We start from the raw sequence: 21785 nt of genomic DNA on the forward strand, positions 1-21785 counted from the left end.
TTTAAAAATGGCTTGGTGCAGGCTCCTTTCTGGTAATAAGTTGTGTGAAATGATGTCCAGAATGTATAGAGTATTTATGTTTAATCTAAGTTACATTAAGGCACGTTACATTATTTTTCGTTTGTTTGTCTAGGGTAATAACCTTGCTCTTGGTGGGTTTTTTTCCCTCTACCAGGTGGTCGGTGTATGTGGTGCAACCCTAGCTGTTAGGAGTTCAGAGGGCAGTTGGGATGGTTAGTAAGATGTGTAGGTATCTTGCTTTGAATGGGAAGTAAATTCCTCCAATCAATGCCCTTGGCGATTTTTTGTTTTTCTGTTTTGGCTATATATAGTTTTTGTAAGTTTTGTAGATTTGTTGGCTGTTACTTTAGTCTGTTCAGGTTTTGGGTTTTGTTGATTCTTTTGCGATCTGTAGTTCAGGTTCTTCCTCTCTGGAGTCCAAATGGTGCTATAGAAGGTTATGGCTAAGAATGTGTTTAAGTGGTGGACCTGGAATATTAAGGGGAGTCATTCACCTGTCAAGAGGAAAACGGTATTTTCCAGCCTTAAAAGGGAGAGGGTGGATGTCGCCTTATTGTAAGAAACACACTTGGATGACATAGAGCATTTGAAGCTGCAACAAAATAGGTATGACCGGGTTTATTTTTCATCTTTCAATATGAGTAGAGGGGTGGTTATTTTATTTACAAAACGAATCTCCCATTTAAGTTGTTAGAGTGCATTAAAGACACACACGGGAAATTTGTAACCCTTAAAGCTTTGATACATAGGGAAGAATATGGGATCTTAAAATGTTTACTGTCCCCCAACCCACTCCTTTAAGTTCTTGACAGACGCACTTGCTAGATTTGCACCTCAACATATCATTATAGGAGGGGATTTCAATTGTTTCATAGATCCTACGGTAGACACATTGCGATCTAAACAATTAAGGGGTTTGTGTGCTGAATTGGGTAAGGTAGATGTTAGAGCACCTTCACTGTACTGGCTGGAACTTCACATTCTTTTCAAACCCACATAAATGCCATACCAGGAATGATCTTTTTCTGATCCCTGCAGCACATCTGGGCTCGGTGGCTTCATTTACAATTGGTAATATCACTATTTCTGATCATACCCGTGTATTTAATGGTTAAGAGTAAGGATACTGTTGCAGGTTCGAGCCACTGGCGACTGAACCCCTTCATCCTCAAGGATAACAAGTTTATGAAATTCTTTCCTACTGAGCTCAGGGCTTTTTTAAAGATATTAATTCAGGATCAGCAGTAGCCCATCCATTCTTTGGGAAACAGCTAAAGCCTACAGCATCAACGCTTGCTTGAAACGTGTCTGAAAGAAACTGAAAAAGCCCTCGCTGGTTAAACTGCAGAGGATCACAGTGCTTCGGTCTACACCGAATTCTATGGTCATATGGACAGCCAAGAGGGAGCTTACATTTGCAAACCAAAGGCTGTTTATGCATGGGGATAAGCCAGGCAAGCACCTAACATATCTTGCCAGGAATAAGAGTACCCCCCCAAGCCATTATCTCGATCAGGGAGGACACTGGAAATTTAACCTATGATTCTAAAAGGATTAATGCATTCTTTCGGAAATTTTACTCTGAACTATACCAATCTGAAAGCTGTGAGAATGGGCAAGTTAGGATGGAGTCTTTTTTAAAAAAAAAGAATTTGGACCCTCCAGGAGTAACCCCTGAACAGAGGTCTCTCCTTAAACGTGCCGTTGTCACAGCAAGAGGTGCAGGAGGCTGGGAGACAACTCCAGAATGGAAAGGTGCCGGGTCCTGATGGGGTCCCCAGTGAGTTTTATAAGGAATTTATAAGTATGTTGTCAGGGCCAATGCTTAGTATGTTTAATGACTCACATGGCCATGGCCTCCTCCCACCATCTCTAAGAGAGGTGAACATCTCGCTCATCCTTAAAAAAAAGGGAAGGCCCCAGAGGACTGTGCTTCCAATTGACCCATTTCACTCCTGAATGTCGACTTCAAAATTCTAAGACTTGGCCTTAAGGCTAGAAACTGTACTGCCCTCCATCACTGAGGACTAGATGGAGTTCATAAAAAGGTCACAGATCAACAAATAATGTCAGGTTACTTATCATGATTCAAGTATGTCAACAGCGATCGGTATAGGGATTGGTGATCTCCTTAGATACGGAAAAGGCATTTGGCAGGGTGGAGTGGCCACATACTTTTCATACTTTAAAGCAGTTTGGCCTGGGTGAGACCTTCAAGTGGGTGGAGGCTTTGTTTAGCAATCCTAATTTGCAAATGAGGTATAAACAAGACCATACCAACTCTATATGCACTACAAACTATATGGACCATGTACAGCAGACACCTCTGGTGAGATACCACTAGCACTGCCTTTGCGAAATCTTGCAAATCCACTGGCATACCAATATGAGCACCTTCTCCCAGCCCCCACCCCGAGTATCCCTGCACTGGTCACACACAAACACCTGCAAAGGGTAAGCCATATTGCCCAAATGCCCCCAGCATAAGATTCACTAAACAGATACTCTGCTCGGAGATCCACAGTGGTAAGTGATCCCCAGGAGTGCAGAGTAAATGCTTCAAAGACACCTTAAAAGCTTTTCTAAACCTGGAATCAATTGCCCTCGAACTTACAAACTGGAGAAGCAGCTGAGAATATGTCAACAACTTCTAAGTGTCACTGAGTGCAGCATATACAGGCCAAGTGCAAGCAGCACATGGTCCCACCCACTGCCTCAACAAACACCACTGGCCCTGCCCTGCAGCAGGCTGAGACTCCAGGATTAGATTATTCATCCATCTCAGAATCCCAACCCTCACCACAATCAGAGAGGAAGCAGATCACCTACAACCACAAGGGACTGCCAGAGAAGACCATTTCTATAGGCTGATAGACTGCACTGAAACCTTGCTAACTGCCTCTTGCAGTGAAAGTGTTGCTCCATATTGAGAATAATCTACAGAGTTTTCCCAGGAAGTTTGAATGATAACCTATTCATTTAGGAAGTACAATATCCAGCACTGAATGCTGCAATATGATGAAGGGGACAAAAGTGGATTAATTGTTCAAAATGGTACAGCAAAAACTTATAGACAACAAGCTAGTAGTGAGCTGTAAGACTACCTATAATGCAATCTTCCTCACCCCGTTTCGTATCTATGATGCCATTTCCCCATCCTCTGATATTCTACTCCTAGCCTCTCCTTCTTTCCAACAATCTTGTCTCCAGTCCAACTACAGATTTCTTTATTCATAATCCAACTGCAAACACTCCTTTTCCTGCATCTCCCTCCTGTCAAAGAAAAGCAAATGCAGCTTAACAATACCTCATTAAAAACATGTGCAAATATTGTTGAATGTTTTTATTATGTCACAAAATTGTGTAAATGTTTATTTCATTCCTAAACAGCAGAGCCCAAAAAAAGTTAATAACAATTCCACAAAACATGACACATTCACAATTTTGTACTATTAAAATCTAACTCATGAGTCAAAAAATTAAAATTACACAGTCATAAAACAAATCTTCTAAAGTACTGATCCATTCAGCAGCTAGAACATTTAAGAAAGATGACTCAGAGATTTATCTTTAGTCTCTCTCTCTCCCTCTCTCTCTACACTTGGTATCGAATGAGTTAGCCAACTTAGCCAGGGTGGGTACAAGTCAACTATGAAATTTACATTAAAATCTAATAATTTATGTGAAAATAGCAATCATGCACGAACAGGAATCAAATAAAGATATTGTTATGATACTGTCAAAGTTAATTTAATTAAGATTGGCCACAAGAATTGACCAAAAAGGAATGTTTAACTTGGATGAAATCTGACACCAGTATGACATAGCAAATTATAAAGGAAAGTGCAGAGTGCAGGGAAATAAAAACATTTCTTAAAAAAAGAGACAGGAAAGAAAGATAAATAAAATACCTTTATCTAAAACAAATGGTCTCATCTTCAGAATGCCAACAAGATTAAAAACTTATTGCATCTATTGATATGAGTTTATATAATGCTCAACAAAATACTAAAAACAAACAAGTCAATCTCAAAACTCAAATGGAAATAACAGAATAGTTACAAACATGAAGAATTTTAAATAATGAATGAATAAAACAGAACATTTTAAAAGTGCATCAACCAGTCTCCATCTGAAAGGCTTTAAATAATGTTCTCTGGTAAAACAATTTTTTCTTTGGAAGTGGGCTTTCCTGGCTGGGATTGGTAGTGGCTGAGAAGCATTCTTTTATCTAGTTAACCTACAGCCACCTGGAGACATTTTTAAACTTGTTTTATGCACAATGGAATGTCTTGATAAATACTTAAAGTACTTATGACATGGTGATACAACACTAGAATAATATTAATATCAGGGACCTTTTCAAATTTGTGATACCTTTCACTATCAAACGGGGTTCACGAGTCCAGAGCTGTGGAAACTTAGATAGAGCTCCAAGCATCAACTAGAGTCTCTGACGGGCACAAAGCAGTGAGACTCACTTGTTGTATATGTCTGAATTAGTTTAAGCTAATTGATTCATTCATAAGTTTGCATATATCTAAATTAAATTAAGCTAATAAATTTGCTTTATAATTAAAGCACATGTGACTTCTTGAATTCATTTGATCAGACCTTAAGGAAGACACTTTTAGCCTAACAATACACTTCTATGTAGACAATAGAAAGTAATTGTTATGCCAGAACTTTCATTCCAATAGACCAATCAACTCTTTTTGGTGTGTCATCTGGACCTTCCTAGCCCTGAATTGCTTTTCTGTTCAGCAATCCAACCAATTACACGAAATAAACTTCTATCTTCTTCAAATGGACTGTTCTGCCAATTATCCATAACACTGATACTTTTTAAGTTAAAGGTTCTGTGCAAATTTCCTTTATATTTCCAGTTCAGTACTTTTTTTACTCTCACCTTCCATATCATCTGAAACCTTTACCGTAGCATTGAATTTATCTGGACCAGCTTTGTACATTATTAAATTACAAGATTGAAAACTGAGAAGTATAAAGCATTAGATGTTAATGTTTTGAAGATTTTATGCAGTACATTAGAAAGTAAGAGAACATGCTTATTGTGCTAATGCAGATGAAACTGTAATGATTTTGGTGTTCACATGACAGAAGCAAAATCAAAAGTTACACATGAAATCATATTTCAACTATTTTTAACATTATTGTTGCGAATGTTAAAACTGATTGAAAATGACACCGGAGAAGGTGAACTGCTGGAAAAAGCCGATGGAATGACATATACCAAGAGATTATGGTTCTGTTGATGGTGATAAATTTGATCTGTATTTTATTGAAAGCTTGTGATTTTTGCCTATTTAAGATTTGCTATCTTTTGTATATGAAATGTTATTAAATTTTGAAGATGCACAAGGATTTTATGAATACCTTGTAGCTTTCACAGAGAAAAGTATTAGGGTCATAACTGAAGAAGTTAAATTATATTTTCTGTTACATCAGTATTTGCGCTTGTTAGTGACATCTATGGTTTAAAATATATCCATTTTTTATAGAACATCGATGACCACAATTTTGATTGTTAATATAGTATTTTATTTATTTTCTCAAAGCTACATAGTTTTCAAAATGCAGGATCAACAAGAGATGGGGGTAAAGGAATACGGTCAAAAGGTTTGTCCCAGAATCTGAAAACAATGGGACGAGGTGATTGCAATTCACAGAAACAAAACTGAAAGAGGTCATTTATCCCAACAGAACTACACCAATGTTTGTGCTCGATAGGAGTCAACTTCAACAACTCTTCATCAAATCTCATCACCATAACTTTTCATTCCTTTCTCTCTTTAGTTTATTTAGCTCCTACTTAGATACATTGATGTTGCTCATCTGAGCTATTCCTCAAGTATATGTGCTCTGTATACTAATCACTTGCTTGATAAAAGACATCGGTCTTGAATTCTCTACTGGATGCCTTAGTGATTGTCTTATCTCATTAACTCCCACTCTGGGCTCCTCCACAAATGCAAGTATTTTCTCCATACGTACCTATTAAATCGTTGCATGATCTTTACCTTGTTTTGGTCACCCCTCAGTATTCTCTCTTCTAGGAATAAGAGGCCTAATTTTCTGAAGGTGGAATTAAGAAGCTATGCTTATCTACGTTGAAAATAGTTTTTGTACCATCATCTCCAGTACCACTGTACCATTTTTCTAATAATAGAGACCTGAAGAATTGCGCATATAGCTGCAAGTGTGATTTAACAAGGTTTCATAATCTCAAGGCAACTCCTAGATAGAACATGAGTGAGAACTCATTCGTGGAGGTTGCTTCAGTGACAGCATTGAAATCTGGAGTGTAGCAGTGGTTGGGGCCGGCAGAAGGAGCGGCTGAGGAGACAAAATGGCAGTCGCTGAGCCTGGGTGTTGGTCAGACTCAGCTCAACTTGAGGAAGAGCGTAGCCTTGTACCAAAGATTTTGTACATAGGTACCTTTGTATCTAAGGTGGTGCCAGGAATGGTGACTTTGTACATTTTTCATTGTACTTCTGTGCATGAGACAATAAATCTAATCCTAATTAAATGGCAGAGAAATGAACCTCAATGTATTGCTTTTACTCTGGTTGCATTATTAAATATTTTTTAAACAGAAAGACTTGTACTTATATAATGCTTTGCAGAACCTCTGGACATTTCAAAGTGCTTTACAGCCAATGAAGTAAAGTTTCTAATAGTCCCAGAGGACCATTGGGTTACTCTATCAAGAGACAGAGACGGTTGGTGGTGGTTTAACTGGAGGGTCACAATGCCTTAGATGAGGAGAGTGGTTGAGTAGAAGAGTCTTTCATGATAACCTCAGCCAGGGTGGGAATTGAACCTGTGCTGTTGATATCACTCTGCATCACAACCAGCCATCCAATGAAGTAAAATTAGAGTGAAGGAACACAGATAACAGCATCTGCTGCAGCAAGAGTATGACATAGGTGTTGAAACATTAATATAAGTGCAGAGGTATGAACACCTTGGAGTGCAGTGCTATGCTCTTGAAGCTCAAATGGAGATGGGTGGTTTGATACTTTGGGGTAAAGAAGGATAGTCATGTTTGCACAGAAGTTCCTGGAAGTTGTATGAGAGAATTTGGGACTGTTAATGGGGTGTTGGCATCTGGGAGATTTAGCAAATGCCTAAATATGCTAGTGTTGTGGGGACCGAGGGAGAAGGGTAATGATATTTTGTAATGAGGGGCTTAAAATGAATAAACTGGGGAGATGACAGCCTAGTGGTATTATTACTGGATTATTAATCCAGAGAGTCATGTATTGTTCCGGGCACCAGGATTCAAATCCTGTCACAACAATTAAAAAAATAATAAATTTGGAAATGAAACTTGAATGATGACCATGTGTTCGACTGACAGAAAAACCCATCATATTCACTAATGTCCTTTCAGGAAGGAAACTGCAATCCTGACTTGGCCTACATATGACTCCAGAGCACAGCAATGTGATTGCTTCTTAACTTCCCCCTTAGCAATTAGGGATGGAAATTGGGATGCTGGCCTAGTGAGTGATTTCCCTGGGTACCCCAGTTTCCTCCCACAATCCAATGATGTGCTAGCTCAGTGGATTAACCATGGGATATGCAGGATTAAAGGGATTGGATAGGGAGGTGGATCTGTATGGGATGCGCTTCAGAGGGTTAGTGTGGACTCAATGGGTTGAATGACCTGCTTCCACACTGTAGGGATTCTATGATTTAAGAAGATTTGCAAACCTTTAGAGAGAGATGGGACTTAAGTCTGTGACTTCCAGCTCAGATGTGGGGACACTACCACTGTCCCCTCAATTTTATTTCTACTGTGCAGACGTCAGGTCTGAGCATGGCAGTGGCTCATCAGCATGATGGTTGATCCACATCAGCATGCTGGTTGACAAGCACAAAACGTTGGCTGCACACATGGCTGAGGGAACGCTGGGTAACGGCACAGCACCACAAGAATCCTATTCACAATGCTGGACATCCACAGTACATGGAATCCTTAAACATGGACTCTCTTAAAGGCAAGGTACACATCTAATGGAAGGTTGGCAGTAACAGAATTGGAATAATTGAGCTTGAAGGCAACTAAAGAATGGACGCGCATTTTAGCAGCTGAGGTGTTGAAAAAGATCAACCTTGCTGAGATGAAATCAAGAATTCTTATAATAGAGATGGATGGGGTTGGAAGTCCAGTCCAGTGACATTGGTTGAAGTTTCAAAAGTTCTGGCTCTGCTTTAGATAATGGCCTGAGATCGGGGTGGAATGAGATTAGATTAGATTAGATTCCCTACAGTGTGGAAACTGGCCCTTCAGCCCAACAAGTCCACACCGACCCTCCAAAGAGTAACTCACCCAGACCAATTTCCCTCTGACTAATGCATTCAACACTATGAGCAATTTAGCATGACCATTTCACCTGACCTGCATATCTTTGGACTGTGGGAGGAAACCGGAGCACCAGGAGGAAACCCATGCAGACATGGGGCTGGAGGCTGGAATCAAATCCGGGTCCCTGGTGCTGTTGGGCAGCAGTGCTAACCACTGAGCCACCGTGCCACCCCATTATTGACAAAGATTGAAGATTATTGTAGCAGCTGAAGACAGTGGTTTCTGTCTTCCTAACATTGTCAATTCTTCAATTAAAATCTACATACAGTGGAGGAGTTGAGAAAAGACGAGGAAGGGGAGCTTGGTATGCAAGGCATATTTGTACAGTGTGACCTATTCTCCTATAGGTGTTGCCAGAGGACAGCATGTAGTTCAGAAATAGGAAGGGGATTTATTCAAGGTGAATGGAGCAGAAAACAAGACCATTGCAGGAGCAGCCTACAACTGGATCGATAATGAAACCAGACACACAACTTGCCACTGAATTGGACAGTGAGGGAGATGTGTTGGTAGAAGATGCTTTGATCAACTATGCCAAAAAAACAATTGAAGAAAATGAAAATTAGTTTACGATGGTCATTGCAACCATAGAATGTCATTTGAAGATTTCAAAAATGGCCACTTCAGAGCTGTTTCAGAGTGCAATGGTATGGATTTAGAAGAAATAACAGAAAGAGTTTGCAAGCTACCGCTCTATCTCCAAAGAAGTGATTGTCATGGGTATTTTTTTCTCTGAGGAGCAAAGTGTTGATTTTGCTTTTGCTTTTTCATCAATAATGACAGATTTGAAGGCAAGTGGGATGGGGAAAATAGCTGAAGGGTGGGACCAATTAGAATATCAATAAGCTCAGGAAGGGAAGTTGGATAGTCAGGAGTTTAGGGAGAAAATGATTAAAAAAAAAGAGGAAGAGAGAAGTTTTACAGATTGGTTTTGATGGGTAGTGAAAGAGAAACTCAAAATGAAATGCAAGTTTTGTGCTTGGGCTGCGGTGCTCCTTGGATGTAATGTTTGCCTTGATTTGATAGGAGACAGTAGGAGATGGCATAGGCAGCTAAATGGATGGTCACAATCCCAATGTCAAAAGTTATAGATGAACTCCTTATGCATGGTTAAAAGAGAAAAAGAAAAAAAAAAAAAAAATCACACAATCACGCCAGGTTATAGTCCAACTGGTTTATTTGGAAGGACTAGCTTTCGGACACTGTTCCTTCATCAGGTGGTTGTGACTGAGCACAGTTTAAAGAGCATGGAAAGAGGTCTTTGACCCATTGTGTCTGCACAGGCCATCAAACATCCATCAATTTTACTACAATTTTCCAGCACTTATAGATATATTTTATAATTAACCTTTTTTGGGAGATGTCATGACACCTTTGGAGCTAGGGGGTCTTTAATCTGAGACACTACCACTGTTTGATGAGAGTACTCCCCACCCTTGCCCTTGTATTCAATGCCTGACTTATAAAGGCAAGTATTCCATATGCTGTCTTAACAACCATATCAACCTTTACCTGCTGCATCAAGGATCTATGAACATGTATACTAAAAGCACTCTGATCCTCGTACATCCTAGAGTCTACCGTTTAATGTGTGCTCCCTTGCTTTGTTGGTCCTCACACTTTTAAGACAAATTTCCATTTGCTACTGTGCAGTCCATCAGACCAACCCACATAGCTTTCTACAGTCTATGACTTGCCTCCTTACCATTTACTACACCACCAATTTTTATATCATTGGCAAAGTTAGTACTACATTGATGTCTAGATCATTAATGTACCATTAGCATGGGACCAAGCACTGAACCCAACAGTATACCACTTGGAGGCAGGCAGACAGACACACACATAGACATACACACTCGACCATTTCCTTTTTCTTCCTGCTGCTAAGCCAATCTCGAATACAATATTCCAACAGTGGCCTAACCAATGTCCTGTACAGCCACAATATGACCTTCCAACTCCTGTACTCAATACTCTGACCAATAAAGGAAAGCATACCAAACGCCTTCTTCACTATCCTATCTACCTGCGACTCCACTTTCAAGGAGCTATGAACCTGCACTCCAAGGTCTCTTTGTTCAGCAACACTCCCTGGGACCTTACCATTAAGTGTATAAGTTCTGCTCAGATTTGCTTTCCCAAAATGCAGCACCTTGGATTTATCCGAATTAAACTTCACCTGCCACTTCTCAGCCCATTGGCCCAAGATCCCGTTGTAATCTGAGGTAACTTTCTTCGCTGTCCACTACATCTCCAATTTTGATGTCATCTGCAAACTTACTAACTATACCTATTAGGCTCAGATCCAAATTCATTTATATAAATGAGGAAAAGAAGTGGACTCAGCACCGATCCTTGTGGCACTCCACTGGTCACACGCCTCTAGTCTGAAAAACAACCCTTCACCAGTGCCTTGTCTTCTACTTTTGAGCCAGTTCTGTATCCAAATGGCTAGTTCTTCCTGTATTCCATGAGATCCAACCTTGCTAACCAGTCTCCCATGGGTAACCTTGTCAAACGCCTGACTGAAGTCCATATCGATCACATCTATGGTTTTCCCTCATCAATCCTCTTTGTACTTCCTCAAAAAAAACACTCAAGTTTGTGAGACATGATTTCCCATGCACAAAGCCATGCTGACTATCCTTAATCAGTCCTTGCCTTTCCAAATACATGTACATCCTGCCCCTCGGTTTCCTCCAACAACTTGCCCACCACTGACGTCAGGATCACTAGTCTATAGTACCCTGACTTGTCCTTATCACCTTTCTTAAACAGTGGCACCATGTTTGCCAACCACCAGTCTTCCGGCACCTCACCTGTGACTTTTGATGATATAAATATTTCAGTAAGAGGCCCAGCAATCACTTTCCTAGCTTCTCACAGAGCTCCAGGATACACCTGATCAGGTCCTGGGGATGTATCCACCTATATGCATTTCAAGACATCCAGCACTTCCTCCTCTGTAACATGGACTTTTTTCAAGATATCACCATCTATTTCCTTACTGTCTATATCTTCCATATCCTTTTCCACAGTAAATACTGATGCAAAATACTCATTTAGTGTCTCCCCCATTTTCTATGGCTCCATACAAAGCCTACCTTGCCGTTCTTTGAGGGGCCTTATTCTCTCCCTAGTTACTCTTTTGTCCTTAATGTATTTGTAAAAACCCTTTGGATTCTCCTTAATTCTATTTGCCAAAGCTATCTCATGTCCCCTTTTTGCCCTCCTGATTTCCCTCTTAGGTATACTCCTATGCCCTTATACTCTAAGAACTCACTCAATCTATCCTGACTATACCTGACATATTCTAGGTGAAAGTGAGGACTGCGGATGCTGGAGATCAGAGCTGAAAATGTGTTGTTGGAAAAGCGCAGCAGGTCAGGCAGCATCCAAGGAGCAGGAGAATTGATGTTTCGGGCATGAGCCCTTCTTCAGGAATGAGGAAAGTGTGCCAAGCAGGCTAAGATATACCTGACATACGCTTTCTTCTTTTTCTTAACCAAACCCTCAATTTCTTTAGTCATCCAACATTCCCTATACCTACCAGCCTTTCCTTTCACCCTAACAGGAATATACTTTCTCTGGATTCTCATTATCTCATTTCTAAAGGCTTCCCATTTTCCAGCCATCCCTTTACCCAATCAGCTTTTCAAAGTCCTTGCCTAATACTATCAAAATTGGCCCTTCTCCAATTTAGAACTTCAACTTTTAGATCTGGTCTATCATTTTCCATCACTATTTTAAAACTAATAGAATTATGGTCACTGGCCCCAACGTACTCCCTCACGGACACCTCAGTTACCTGCCCTGCCTTATTTCCCAAGACAAGGTCATGTTTTGTGCCTTCTCTGGTAGGTACATCCACATACTGAATCAGAAACTTTTCTTGTACATGCTTAACAAATTCCTCTCCATCTAAACCCTTAACATTGCAGCAGTCCTAGTCTATGTTTGGAAAGTTAAAATCCCCTACTATAACCACCCCGGATCAGTGCTGGGTCCTCTACTTTTTGTTATTTAGATAAATGATTTGGATGCAAGCATAAGAGATACAGTTAGTAAGTTTGCAGATGACATCAAAATTGGAGGTGTAATGGACAGCGAAGATTACAACAGGATCTTGACCAGATGGGCCAATGGGTTGAGAAGTGGCAGATGGAGTTTAATTCAGATAAATCCCATGTGCTGCATTTTGGGAAAGCAAAACTTAGCAGGACTTATACACTTAATGGTAAGGCCCTAAGGAGTGTTGCTGAACAAAGAGACCTTGGAGTGCAGGTTCATAGCTCCTTGAAAGTGGAGTCACAGGTAGATAGGATAGTGAAGGTGGTGTTTGGTATGCTTTCCTTAATTGGTCAGAGTATTGAGTACAGGAGTTGGGAAGTCATGTTGCAGCTGTACAGGACATGGGTTAGGCCACTGTTGAAATATTGCGTGCAATTCTGGTCTCCTTCCTATTGGAAAGATGTGGTGAAACTTGAAAGGGTTCAGAAAAGATTACAAGGATGTTGCCAGGGTTGGAGGTTTGAGCTATAGGGAGAGACTGAACAGGCTGGGGCTGTTTTCTCTGGAGTGTCAGAGCCTGAGGGTGACCTTACAGAAATTTACAAACTTGTGAGGGGCATGGATAAGGTAAATAGGCAAAGTCTTTTCCCTGGGGTCGGGGAGTCCAGAACTAGAGAGTGTAGGTTTAGGGTGAGAGAGGAAAGATATAAAAGAGACCTAAGGGGGAACTTTTTCACACAGAGGGTGGTACAGGTATGGAATGAGCTGCCAGAGGAAGTGGTGGAGGCTGGTACAATTGCAACATTTAAGAGGCATTTGGATGGGAATATGAATAGGAAGGGTTTGGAGGGATATGGGCTAGATGCTGGCAGGTGGGACTAGATTGGGTTGGGATAACTGGCTGGCATGGACAGGTTGGACCGAAGGGTCTGTTTCCATGCTGTACATCTCTATGACTCGATGACTATTATTTTAAAATCACACAACACCAGGTTATGGTCCAATAGGTTTATTTGGAAGCACTAGCTTTCGGAGCGCCGCTCCTTCATCAGGCGGTTGTGGAGGACACAACTATAAGACACAGAATTTATAGCAAAAGTGTGATGTAACTGAAATTATATATTGAAAAATACCTTGATTGTTTGTTGAGTCTTTCATCTGTTAGAATACCATAATAGTTCCAATTAAACCTGTTGGACTATAACCTGGTGTTGTGATTTTTAACTTTGTACACCCCAGTCCAACACCCGCACCTCCAAATCATCACCCTATAATTTTACAGATAACTGAGATCTCCTGCCAAATTTGTTTCTGAAAGAAGATTTATCCTCTTTCAAGCCTGCTAAATCTCCTCTCAACCACCTCTCTCAAAGCAAACTTCTTTCAATCTCCTCCTAATTTCTGTACATATTTTGTCCTTCTGCATAATCAATAAGATGCATTTAAAGCCTCAAGTCATATCAGCTCCAAACATACATTGCCACTTTTGAATCTTTTAGAAACCACTTTCCACAGTTATTCTGTTGCCCCTAATATACTTCTAAAACATCTTTGGATTCTCCTTAATGTTACCCACTTGTGTTTTTTTTCCAGATCCCCTCTTTTACTCTCCTAATTTTTTTAAGTAACTCTTTGAAATTTCCCATACTCCTTGAGGGTGTCCACCTTCAGTATCTCCCATAACCTTCCTTTTACCATATCCAATCCTAAAAATTCTTTGATATCCAGGGTTCTCTGGACTTGTTGGTTCCAATGTTCACTGCTAAGCCAATCTTCAATACAATTTGCCAAATTGACTTGGATCCCACGGGGTCTTACCTTCTTGATAAGTCTGTCATGCAAGACTTGCCAAAAAAAATCTACTGAACTTCATGTAGATTACTTCAGCTGCACTACACCCAGGTACATAGCATCTGAAAAAGTTCAATCAGAAATTGTTAAACATAATGGGCGTATGTTGGTCCTTTAGTTTTGGTGTTTCCCTTCTGAATGTCTGCCACTGTTCTAAATGTGGATTTGCTTGCGAGTAGCTGCTCCGAGTACGCTTTGTCCAGATCCTGTTAAATCTTACTAAATTCAGCCTGGCTCCATTCAGAACCCTTATTTCAGGTTCATCATTGTCCTTGTCCCTTCTTACCTTAAATCACACTGAATTGTGGTCACCATCATCAAAATGCTTCCCCCACTACCACATCTACTGCTTGCCCATGTTGCTCTCTAAAACTAAGTCCAGCATCACTCCCTCTCTTGCAGGACTTTCTATGTGCTAGCTTAAAAATATCTCCTGGATGTATTTTAAGAATTCTGTCCCATCTAAGCCTTTCACTCTTGCACATATAGTCGCTGAAGGGTGGAATCGAGCCTGGGTCCCTGGTGCTGAGGCAGTAGTGTGAACTGCTGAGGCAGTAGTGTGAACTGCTGAGGGACTGTGCCACCCACTCTCCATATCCTTCAATTCAAATTCCTCCTTGGTCATGCCACTCCCTATCTCAGCAATTTCTTGCAGGCCGATAATCCTCTTAAGAGTTCAGCTTTCTTTTGCACTCCTATTTTCTTTGCCTTACCATTAGTAACTTTGCCCTCAGTTTTCAGCTCTTATCTTCTGTCCTGAAATCTTTGCACCTTTGTCGCTTTCTTTAAAGATGTTCCTTAAAACATGCATCTTCGACAAAGCTTCATAGTTAGTTATTTTAATATTTCCTCATTCAACTCATCACTTTTATCAGTTTACATTTGCGCTATGTCAAAGACAGTAATATAAATTAAAACTGTGGCTGATCTTCCCAAGCTTTGCAAAGAATGTGCATTACCCTGGAAAAAAATATAGTGTGGAAAATCTGCTCTAGTCATTTCTAAGAGAATCCAGCATAGCTTTTAGAAATGTACTGTCAAAAGATCAGAAAACGAGCTTCAAAATTTGACTTTTTATTTAGTGACGCCATATCTGGGAGAGTCATGCAAAGTAACACTGAATTGTTTGTCTTAAATCACATAACTATGTAGTCTCTAGTGAGCATGTACTGGCAGCAAGAGCCTCTATAAGCAGCTGTATTAAAAATGCTTGCTTTGAAAATCTTGGCATAGAATATACAGCCAACTTAACACTTCCTCTCAGATTGATCCTGGCCTCATTTATCTGCAATGTGGTTCAACCCAACACTGACAGCTGTGCTTTCAACCATTTAGGCATGGACGCAAATTTATTCCTTTAACATCTCCACCCCTCACTCCTGAAAGGAATTTTGACCGGTCAACCCTTCAATGGGGACAGGATCAGGGAGCAGTAAGTGGCTATAATTGATAGGATAATCTTAGAGAGGGCAAGTAGAGTTGAGGGAGAAAAAGAACATGGGTTTAGGGCTGGGACAAGAGTAAGGTTGACCTGTGGGTTAATGGAAGGAAGAAATGTATCAGATACTGCCTATTTTAATGGTATAAACGTTAATAACCAACATGTCCATGAGCACCTCAGAATTCTTGTTGAAGGTGAAGATGGAGAAGACATAAATGAGAAATGTAAGAGGGCTTAGGGTGCAAACAGGAAGGTGGCATTTATCTTTGGATGAGCTTGGAATAGTGAACAGTTTTAGCTGGCCAATAATACTTTATGGGTGGTGAATGGCTAAATGTTTTGTCCACAATCCCTGTTCAAGGATTGGATTTTAGGAAGTGAAGACGATGGACCTTCCAAGAGGAACACAGTCAGGGTTAAAGAGAAGTATGTCCCTAAGGGGAAAAGTGACCTATGGTAAAGTGAGAGCAAGGATGCAATTAAGCAGATCAGCAGTATCAGAAATGTCATGGTGACCTCAGGGTCAAAGGCTCGACACTTGGCATTTGGAAACTGCAGCTGTAGGAAGTATTTTCCAGGTGTGGAGTCACAAGTATAGTTGGGAGTGCAAAGGGAAATGTGTGTGAAAGTTATATATAATAAAATTGCAGAAGCCCTTCAGTTTCAGTTTCATTTCTAACTGGATAAATTGGATTTATTTTAATTAAGAATCTCCTATTATCATTGTGCTTCAGTTGAAAGAAAAAGACACAGCCTAAATTGAATTTATAATATTGCCTTTAAAGTGGAAAATGAGCCAAGGTGCTTTAGATACAAAAGTGTATATTTCAGCAGCAATGAAAACAATTGATTAAGCAAAATTACTACAAGTGAATAGAAGACCAAAGGTTAGCCAGCTGGAATTTCATAAATGTAATTGTATGAAAGATAAAAACCTAACATCCTATAAGTATCCAGCAAACCTGGTGTCAGCAGCACATATTCTGCCATATACGAGTACTAACTTTTAAATTTCTGCTTTCCAATATCCACTGTGCTATGCTCGAGTTATAGGTGACATGGGCAGGGGAAGAGAGTTTCCCCAAAGACAAACACAATGAAAAACAGTTGAAAGGGAATAAAGAACTGAGAGTGGTGAGTTAAGGAAGTAATTGGAGATTACGTTCATTGTGAGTGAGGTAGGAAAGTTTCCATGAGGGAAAGACTTCAGGGACATAATGGGAGTTCATGAATTCAGAGTAAAAACGATTCTGTGGAACACAGATGAAGAATGAAACTATTGAGAAATAAGGAAAGAATTAGAAAAACCAGGGGGAGAAGAGTAGAAAGAGAAATTCAGTTCTAATATTGGTTTAAATGCTGTAGGAACATGGTTCCCAAACCTTGCAGCATAACTGGCTGAAAGTACTTTATTGCCTTCAGTATGCTGTACAAGGTTATGTTTAATTGAATTGCATTTTAAGAACTTTTATAACATTTATGAAAGGTAACACAAGATGTCTTTGCCTACAATGTTTCTGGTATACACCAGAACCAAATTACTCAGTCCTTTACTTTATTAGCGGGATATTAGATAAAATAGTGGGAAACTAGCAGTAACCTAATGTTGGAATTTGAAATTTCTCAATTTGTGAAATCAATTAAAATTTTAGAAAGCTTCTAAAACTACCCCTGCAGATTATAAATAAACATACATGCATTTTGATGACTCCTTTATTTAATTTTGGATCCTTTTGAGAACAAGTGACATCTTCCATGACTGACCATGATTCATTTTCCTCTTCATTTACCAATAACGTCTTTGCACCCTTTGACATTATTGGCCACACTTTCCTTCGGATTCCTTTCTCTCATTGTTAAGTTAAGCAGAACTGGATTCCATCCTTACCATAAGTGTATCCTGACCTTGCTTTCACAGTCCCCAAACATCTATTCTTGTTACCACATGCTCTTTTTAAAAAAATCTACACACTGCTCCTTAGCAACGTCTAAAGACATTAGTTTAATTTTTAAATGTACATCAAGAATACATTGCTCTTCCTCTCCCATCACCTCACTGACTCCCTTCTCCACTTTCGTAACATTTGTCTGACAAAGTCTTATATAAGCCTCAGTGCCTTCAGTTCAAGAATAGACAGCTTGTATCAGTGATGCTCAGGCAATGAGCATTACGGTAACATTCAGTGAAGACACTGTTTCTGGAGTAGAGGTTTTACACTTGTGAGATTCTGACAGGATGTTTTCAGAAATTTTGCATAAGGCGCTGAATACATTTCCATTGTAATTATACAGATTAAAACAGTGAATGGGTCATGCGTTATTACAGCTAGTTTAGCTCTATAGACACAAGCTGACTTTATGTACGTGTATTTGCAGCAGAATTTGCCAATGGGTAATATAATCATAAATCAAAACAATCACCACTCAATGGAGCATAAGACAGTGGGTTGTTTATGATTAATCTTAAATGCATACACTGATGTCATTCAACTAACTATGAAAACAAAATACTTAGACAGACAAAGTGGGAAAGGGCAACACTGAATCATCCACCAATATGGTGCCACACAAACACACTCAAAACATGACTGGGGAGAGAGGAAGAAATGCACATATGCAAGCTCAAGCTGTCAGTATTTATCTCTGACTTGTCGTACTTTGCTCACAATTCATTATAAATCAAATATCCTGGTATGTAGCTTCCTTCACCAGTAACTATAATCACAATCAGTTAAGAGTACAAACATGAAGAATAAGGCTGTTGTGCGGCCATATATTGCAACAAGCTTTATCTGCTTTAACCGCAGTTTAAAGACAGTAGCCTATAACTAGGTGAGAAATATATAGACCACAAAGTTAACCGTTGGACAGTTGCAACTAGTCACATTTCTCCCTGTCTAGTAGTTTGAGATAGCAATTCCAGCGTGCACAGTGCGGGGAAGAAAACATTTCTGCTCCAGGTAAAAGTCACCGTGAAAAAGCGGAGTCTCTCATAGCCTGAACCAGCAGCAAGGTGAGAGAGAGAGAGAGAGAGAAAAAAAAACAGGGGTTTCATTCAAAACTTACCGCCTCGGTATCCATCGGGGATGGCTTTCCTGATAACCAAGAGCTGAGAGTTCACGGTGCTCTAGGTCTGTGTCTGCAGCCGGGTTTACTCCGAGCAGACTCGAACTCTCGGATTCCCAGCCGCTGCTTCCTCCTCACAGCCAACGAGGGAGAAATAATCACGCAGTGCGTACCTTGTGATTCTGGGCAATACGCCTCCAGCTGATTATCAGTGTGCGAAGACTTATTACTGTGGGCAGCTCCTGCCAAATTTCCATTTTCTTTTCACTTGAAGACGCCAACTTTTAAAAAAAAAATTAACTTGTCACTTTGAAAGACAGACACCTTTCCAGAGAGTTTAAACGTGGTGACAGAAGATAATAACTTCTCACAAACCCTCCTCCTCCTCCGCTTACTCTCTTCACTCCACTCCACCTGCGCCCGACTTTCGAAGCGCACACACAGACACACCGGCGGAAAGCCCACTCCGGGATTTTCCGCTGACCGGGCCGCCGTTATTCCAGCGTGTGGAGGGGAAGCAGAAACAGCCTTGCAAACTCTCGAGGAATTTCCCGGGAAATTGAAGATACCACTGGGCAGTTAGGTCCCTCACGACTGGAACCCGCTGGAAGTCTCATTTTAACTCCGAGAATTCGGGGCGGATTAAGTAAACCAGTCACTCGGGGAAAAGTTGGGCTTCTAAATCCATCGTCTCACTCACGAGTAACTATCGAACAGACCGCATAGTGACCTCTCTCACCGCTAACGACACCTCGCCCAGACCACACACACACAACCCTTCCTCTCTAAGGCCGAACAACCTCTCTTCCCCCTGCTCCAAACCAGACCCACTCCTTACCCCGCTGTGAACTCCAACCATCTTCTAAGAAATAGGAACATGAGTTGGCCGTTTGGCCCCTCCAGCTTGCCCAACTATGCAACAGGATCATGGCTGGCCTGACATTTCTCATGTCCGTTTCCCTGTCCTTTCCCCGGAACCCTGGATTCCCTTACTGATCAAGAATCCATCCATCTCAGCCTTAAATATACACAAGGGCTTTAGCCTGGCAATTATCTGTGGTAAGGAATTCCAAAGACTTGGATCCCTCCAAAAGAAGAAATTCTTCCTCATCTTATTCTTGAATTGACATCCCTTTACTCTGAGATTATGACCTGAATCCCCCACCCCACCACTACTCTGGGTCCACTCCTGCCTCCTCCTTCTGCCCCATTCCATCTCCAACAATCTACCTACCTCCATCCCTGTGGCCCCTCCTTACTTGACCCACCACTAGATTTGATCACTGCTCCAGGCCTAATCCCTTTCATAGTTCTGGAGCTGATTTCCCCCTTTACCTGTCAGGAGCAAACTCTTCCCCCCCCCCTTCCCTGGTCGAGAACTGCTTGCCTCACACTGCTCTTTCTCCTGTTCTAGATCACAATCTGCCTCACCACACCCCAGGCTCTAGCCCCACAGTCCAGCTGTTAACTTGTCCTCCCCTCCAATCTGATTCCTCTTTCTCTACTCAAAAACGTTAACCCAATGCTCACCCACTCCTGATACCTGCCCAATCCAATTTCCCCCACCCATTGCAACCTACAATAAACATTGCAACACTTATACTTCTCCCTTCCCGCCGTGCACCCTGGTAACCTACTCATCCTGGCACCCTGTCCCTGAGCAACTTGGCATGCTACCACTTGGCATTCTTCTGACATGTCATCTAACACTACTGCCTACCCAGCCAGTACCCTACTTATCTAGCACCTGATCCTTTTTACCACACTGGCACTTGGGGTGGCACAATGGCTCAGTGCTTAATGCTGTTGCCCTCACAGTGCCAGGGTCCTAGGTTTGATTCCAGCCTTGAGTGGCTGTGTGGAGTTTGCATATACTTCCTGTGTCTGTGAGACTTTCTGCCAGATGTTCCAGTTTGCTCCCATAATCCAGTAGATTAGCCGTGCTAAATTGCTTTGAGGCATCCAGAGATGTGTAGGTTAGGTGGGTTAGCCATGGGAAATGCAAGGTTACAGGGATTGTGGGGGGCGGGGAATGCTCTTTGGAGCGTTGGTGCCTGATGGGCCAAGTGGCTTCTTTCTGCACAGTACAGATTCTATGATTCTATCCGTCCACACCCTAATCTCACTTACTTTATGTTCTTACCATTCAACAGCAGTTGTCAGATTCTGTGATTCTAGATCTTTCAATTTCAGAATTCAGCAACTGGTTACTGTGGACACAGGATGTGGTTTGCCTCCCCGCAATAATTCTTGTACAGTGAGAGAACTGACAGAATGATAAATTGGCTGAAGGAACCTCTTTCATTAAAAAGAAGGGAGGGGCGGAGAGGCAATCTGCCTGAGATCTTGCCCTGCCTCGCCACTCCACCGAAAGTCTGAGCAATCGCTCAATGTTTGGAGCTGGAGGCAGCTCCATGGAGAATCAAGGTCCCTGGGATGGCAATATTTGGGCCATTTTACCACAATATGAATATTGGAAAGGAACTAACCTTCTAATAAATCCATGTTATAACCAGTCTCTGCATGGGATTCCCCATGTTACCAAGGTTCCAGACAGCCTACCTCAAACTATCAAGTTCCTGGGTGAGGGGGAATGAACCGACTCTCTCTTTGTTCAACCATGCCCCTGCTTTGGTTGCAACAAAGTTGATTAAAAATTATCCCCTCTCCCTTGTGGATGCCTTCCTCCCAGATCAAATGAATTCTTGTTTTAACCAGGCTTTCTTGAGTTAACAAAAGATTTAAGATTATTAGTTATTAAATACACAAGAAAAATAATAACACAATGATGAGAAACAATCATAGAGACTATTGGAGAAATTCAACATGTCTGAAAGCATCTGTGGACAGATGAACACAGTTAATGTTCTGAATCTGATATGGCTCTTCTTCAGAAACGGAAGATCCTGGTTAAATCATTTTATCCCTCCCAGATCAAATTCCTCCCAGTTACATCATTCCTGAAGAAAGGCTCATGCCCGAAACATCGATTCTCCCGCT

General features: G+C 41.0%; 1 protein-coding gene across 3 annotated transcripts in view; it reads right to left on the reverse strand.

The window, feature by feature from the left end:
- Positions 1 to 19426, reverse strand: part of LOC140479869 (uncharacterized) — an 88547-nt gene extending 69121 nt beyond the window's left edge. For all 3 annotated transcript variants that reach the window (XM_072574198.1, XM_072574197.1, XM_072574196.1), the window contains exon 1: positions 18786 to 19426. In XM_072574198.1, coding sequence (XP_072430299.1) covers positions 18786 to 18800 — 15 coding nt within the window. In that variant the 5' untranslated portion in view covers positions 18801 to 19426. The remainder of the gene's footprint in view (positions 1 to 18785) is intronic.
- Positions 19427 to 21785: the final 2359 nt, after the last annotated feature.

This window comes from Chiloscyllium punctatum, chromosome 7, assembly GCF_047496795.1.
Source record: "Chiloscyllium punctatum isolate Juve2018m chromosome 7, sChiPun1.3, whole genome shotgun sequence".
NCBI classification, from domain to species: domain Eukaryota; kingdom Metazoa; phylum Chordata; class Chondrichthyes; order Orectolobiformes; family Hemiscylliidae; genus Chiloscyllium; species Chiloscyllium punctatum.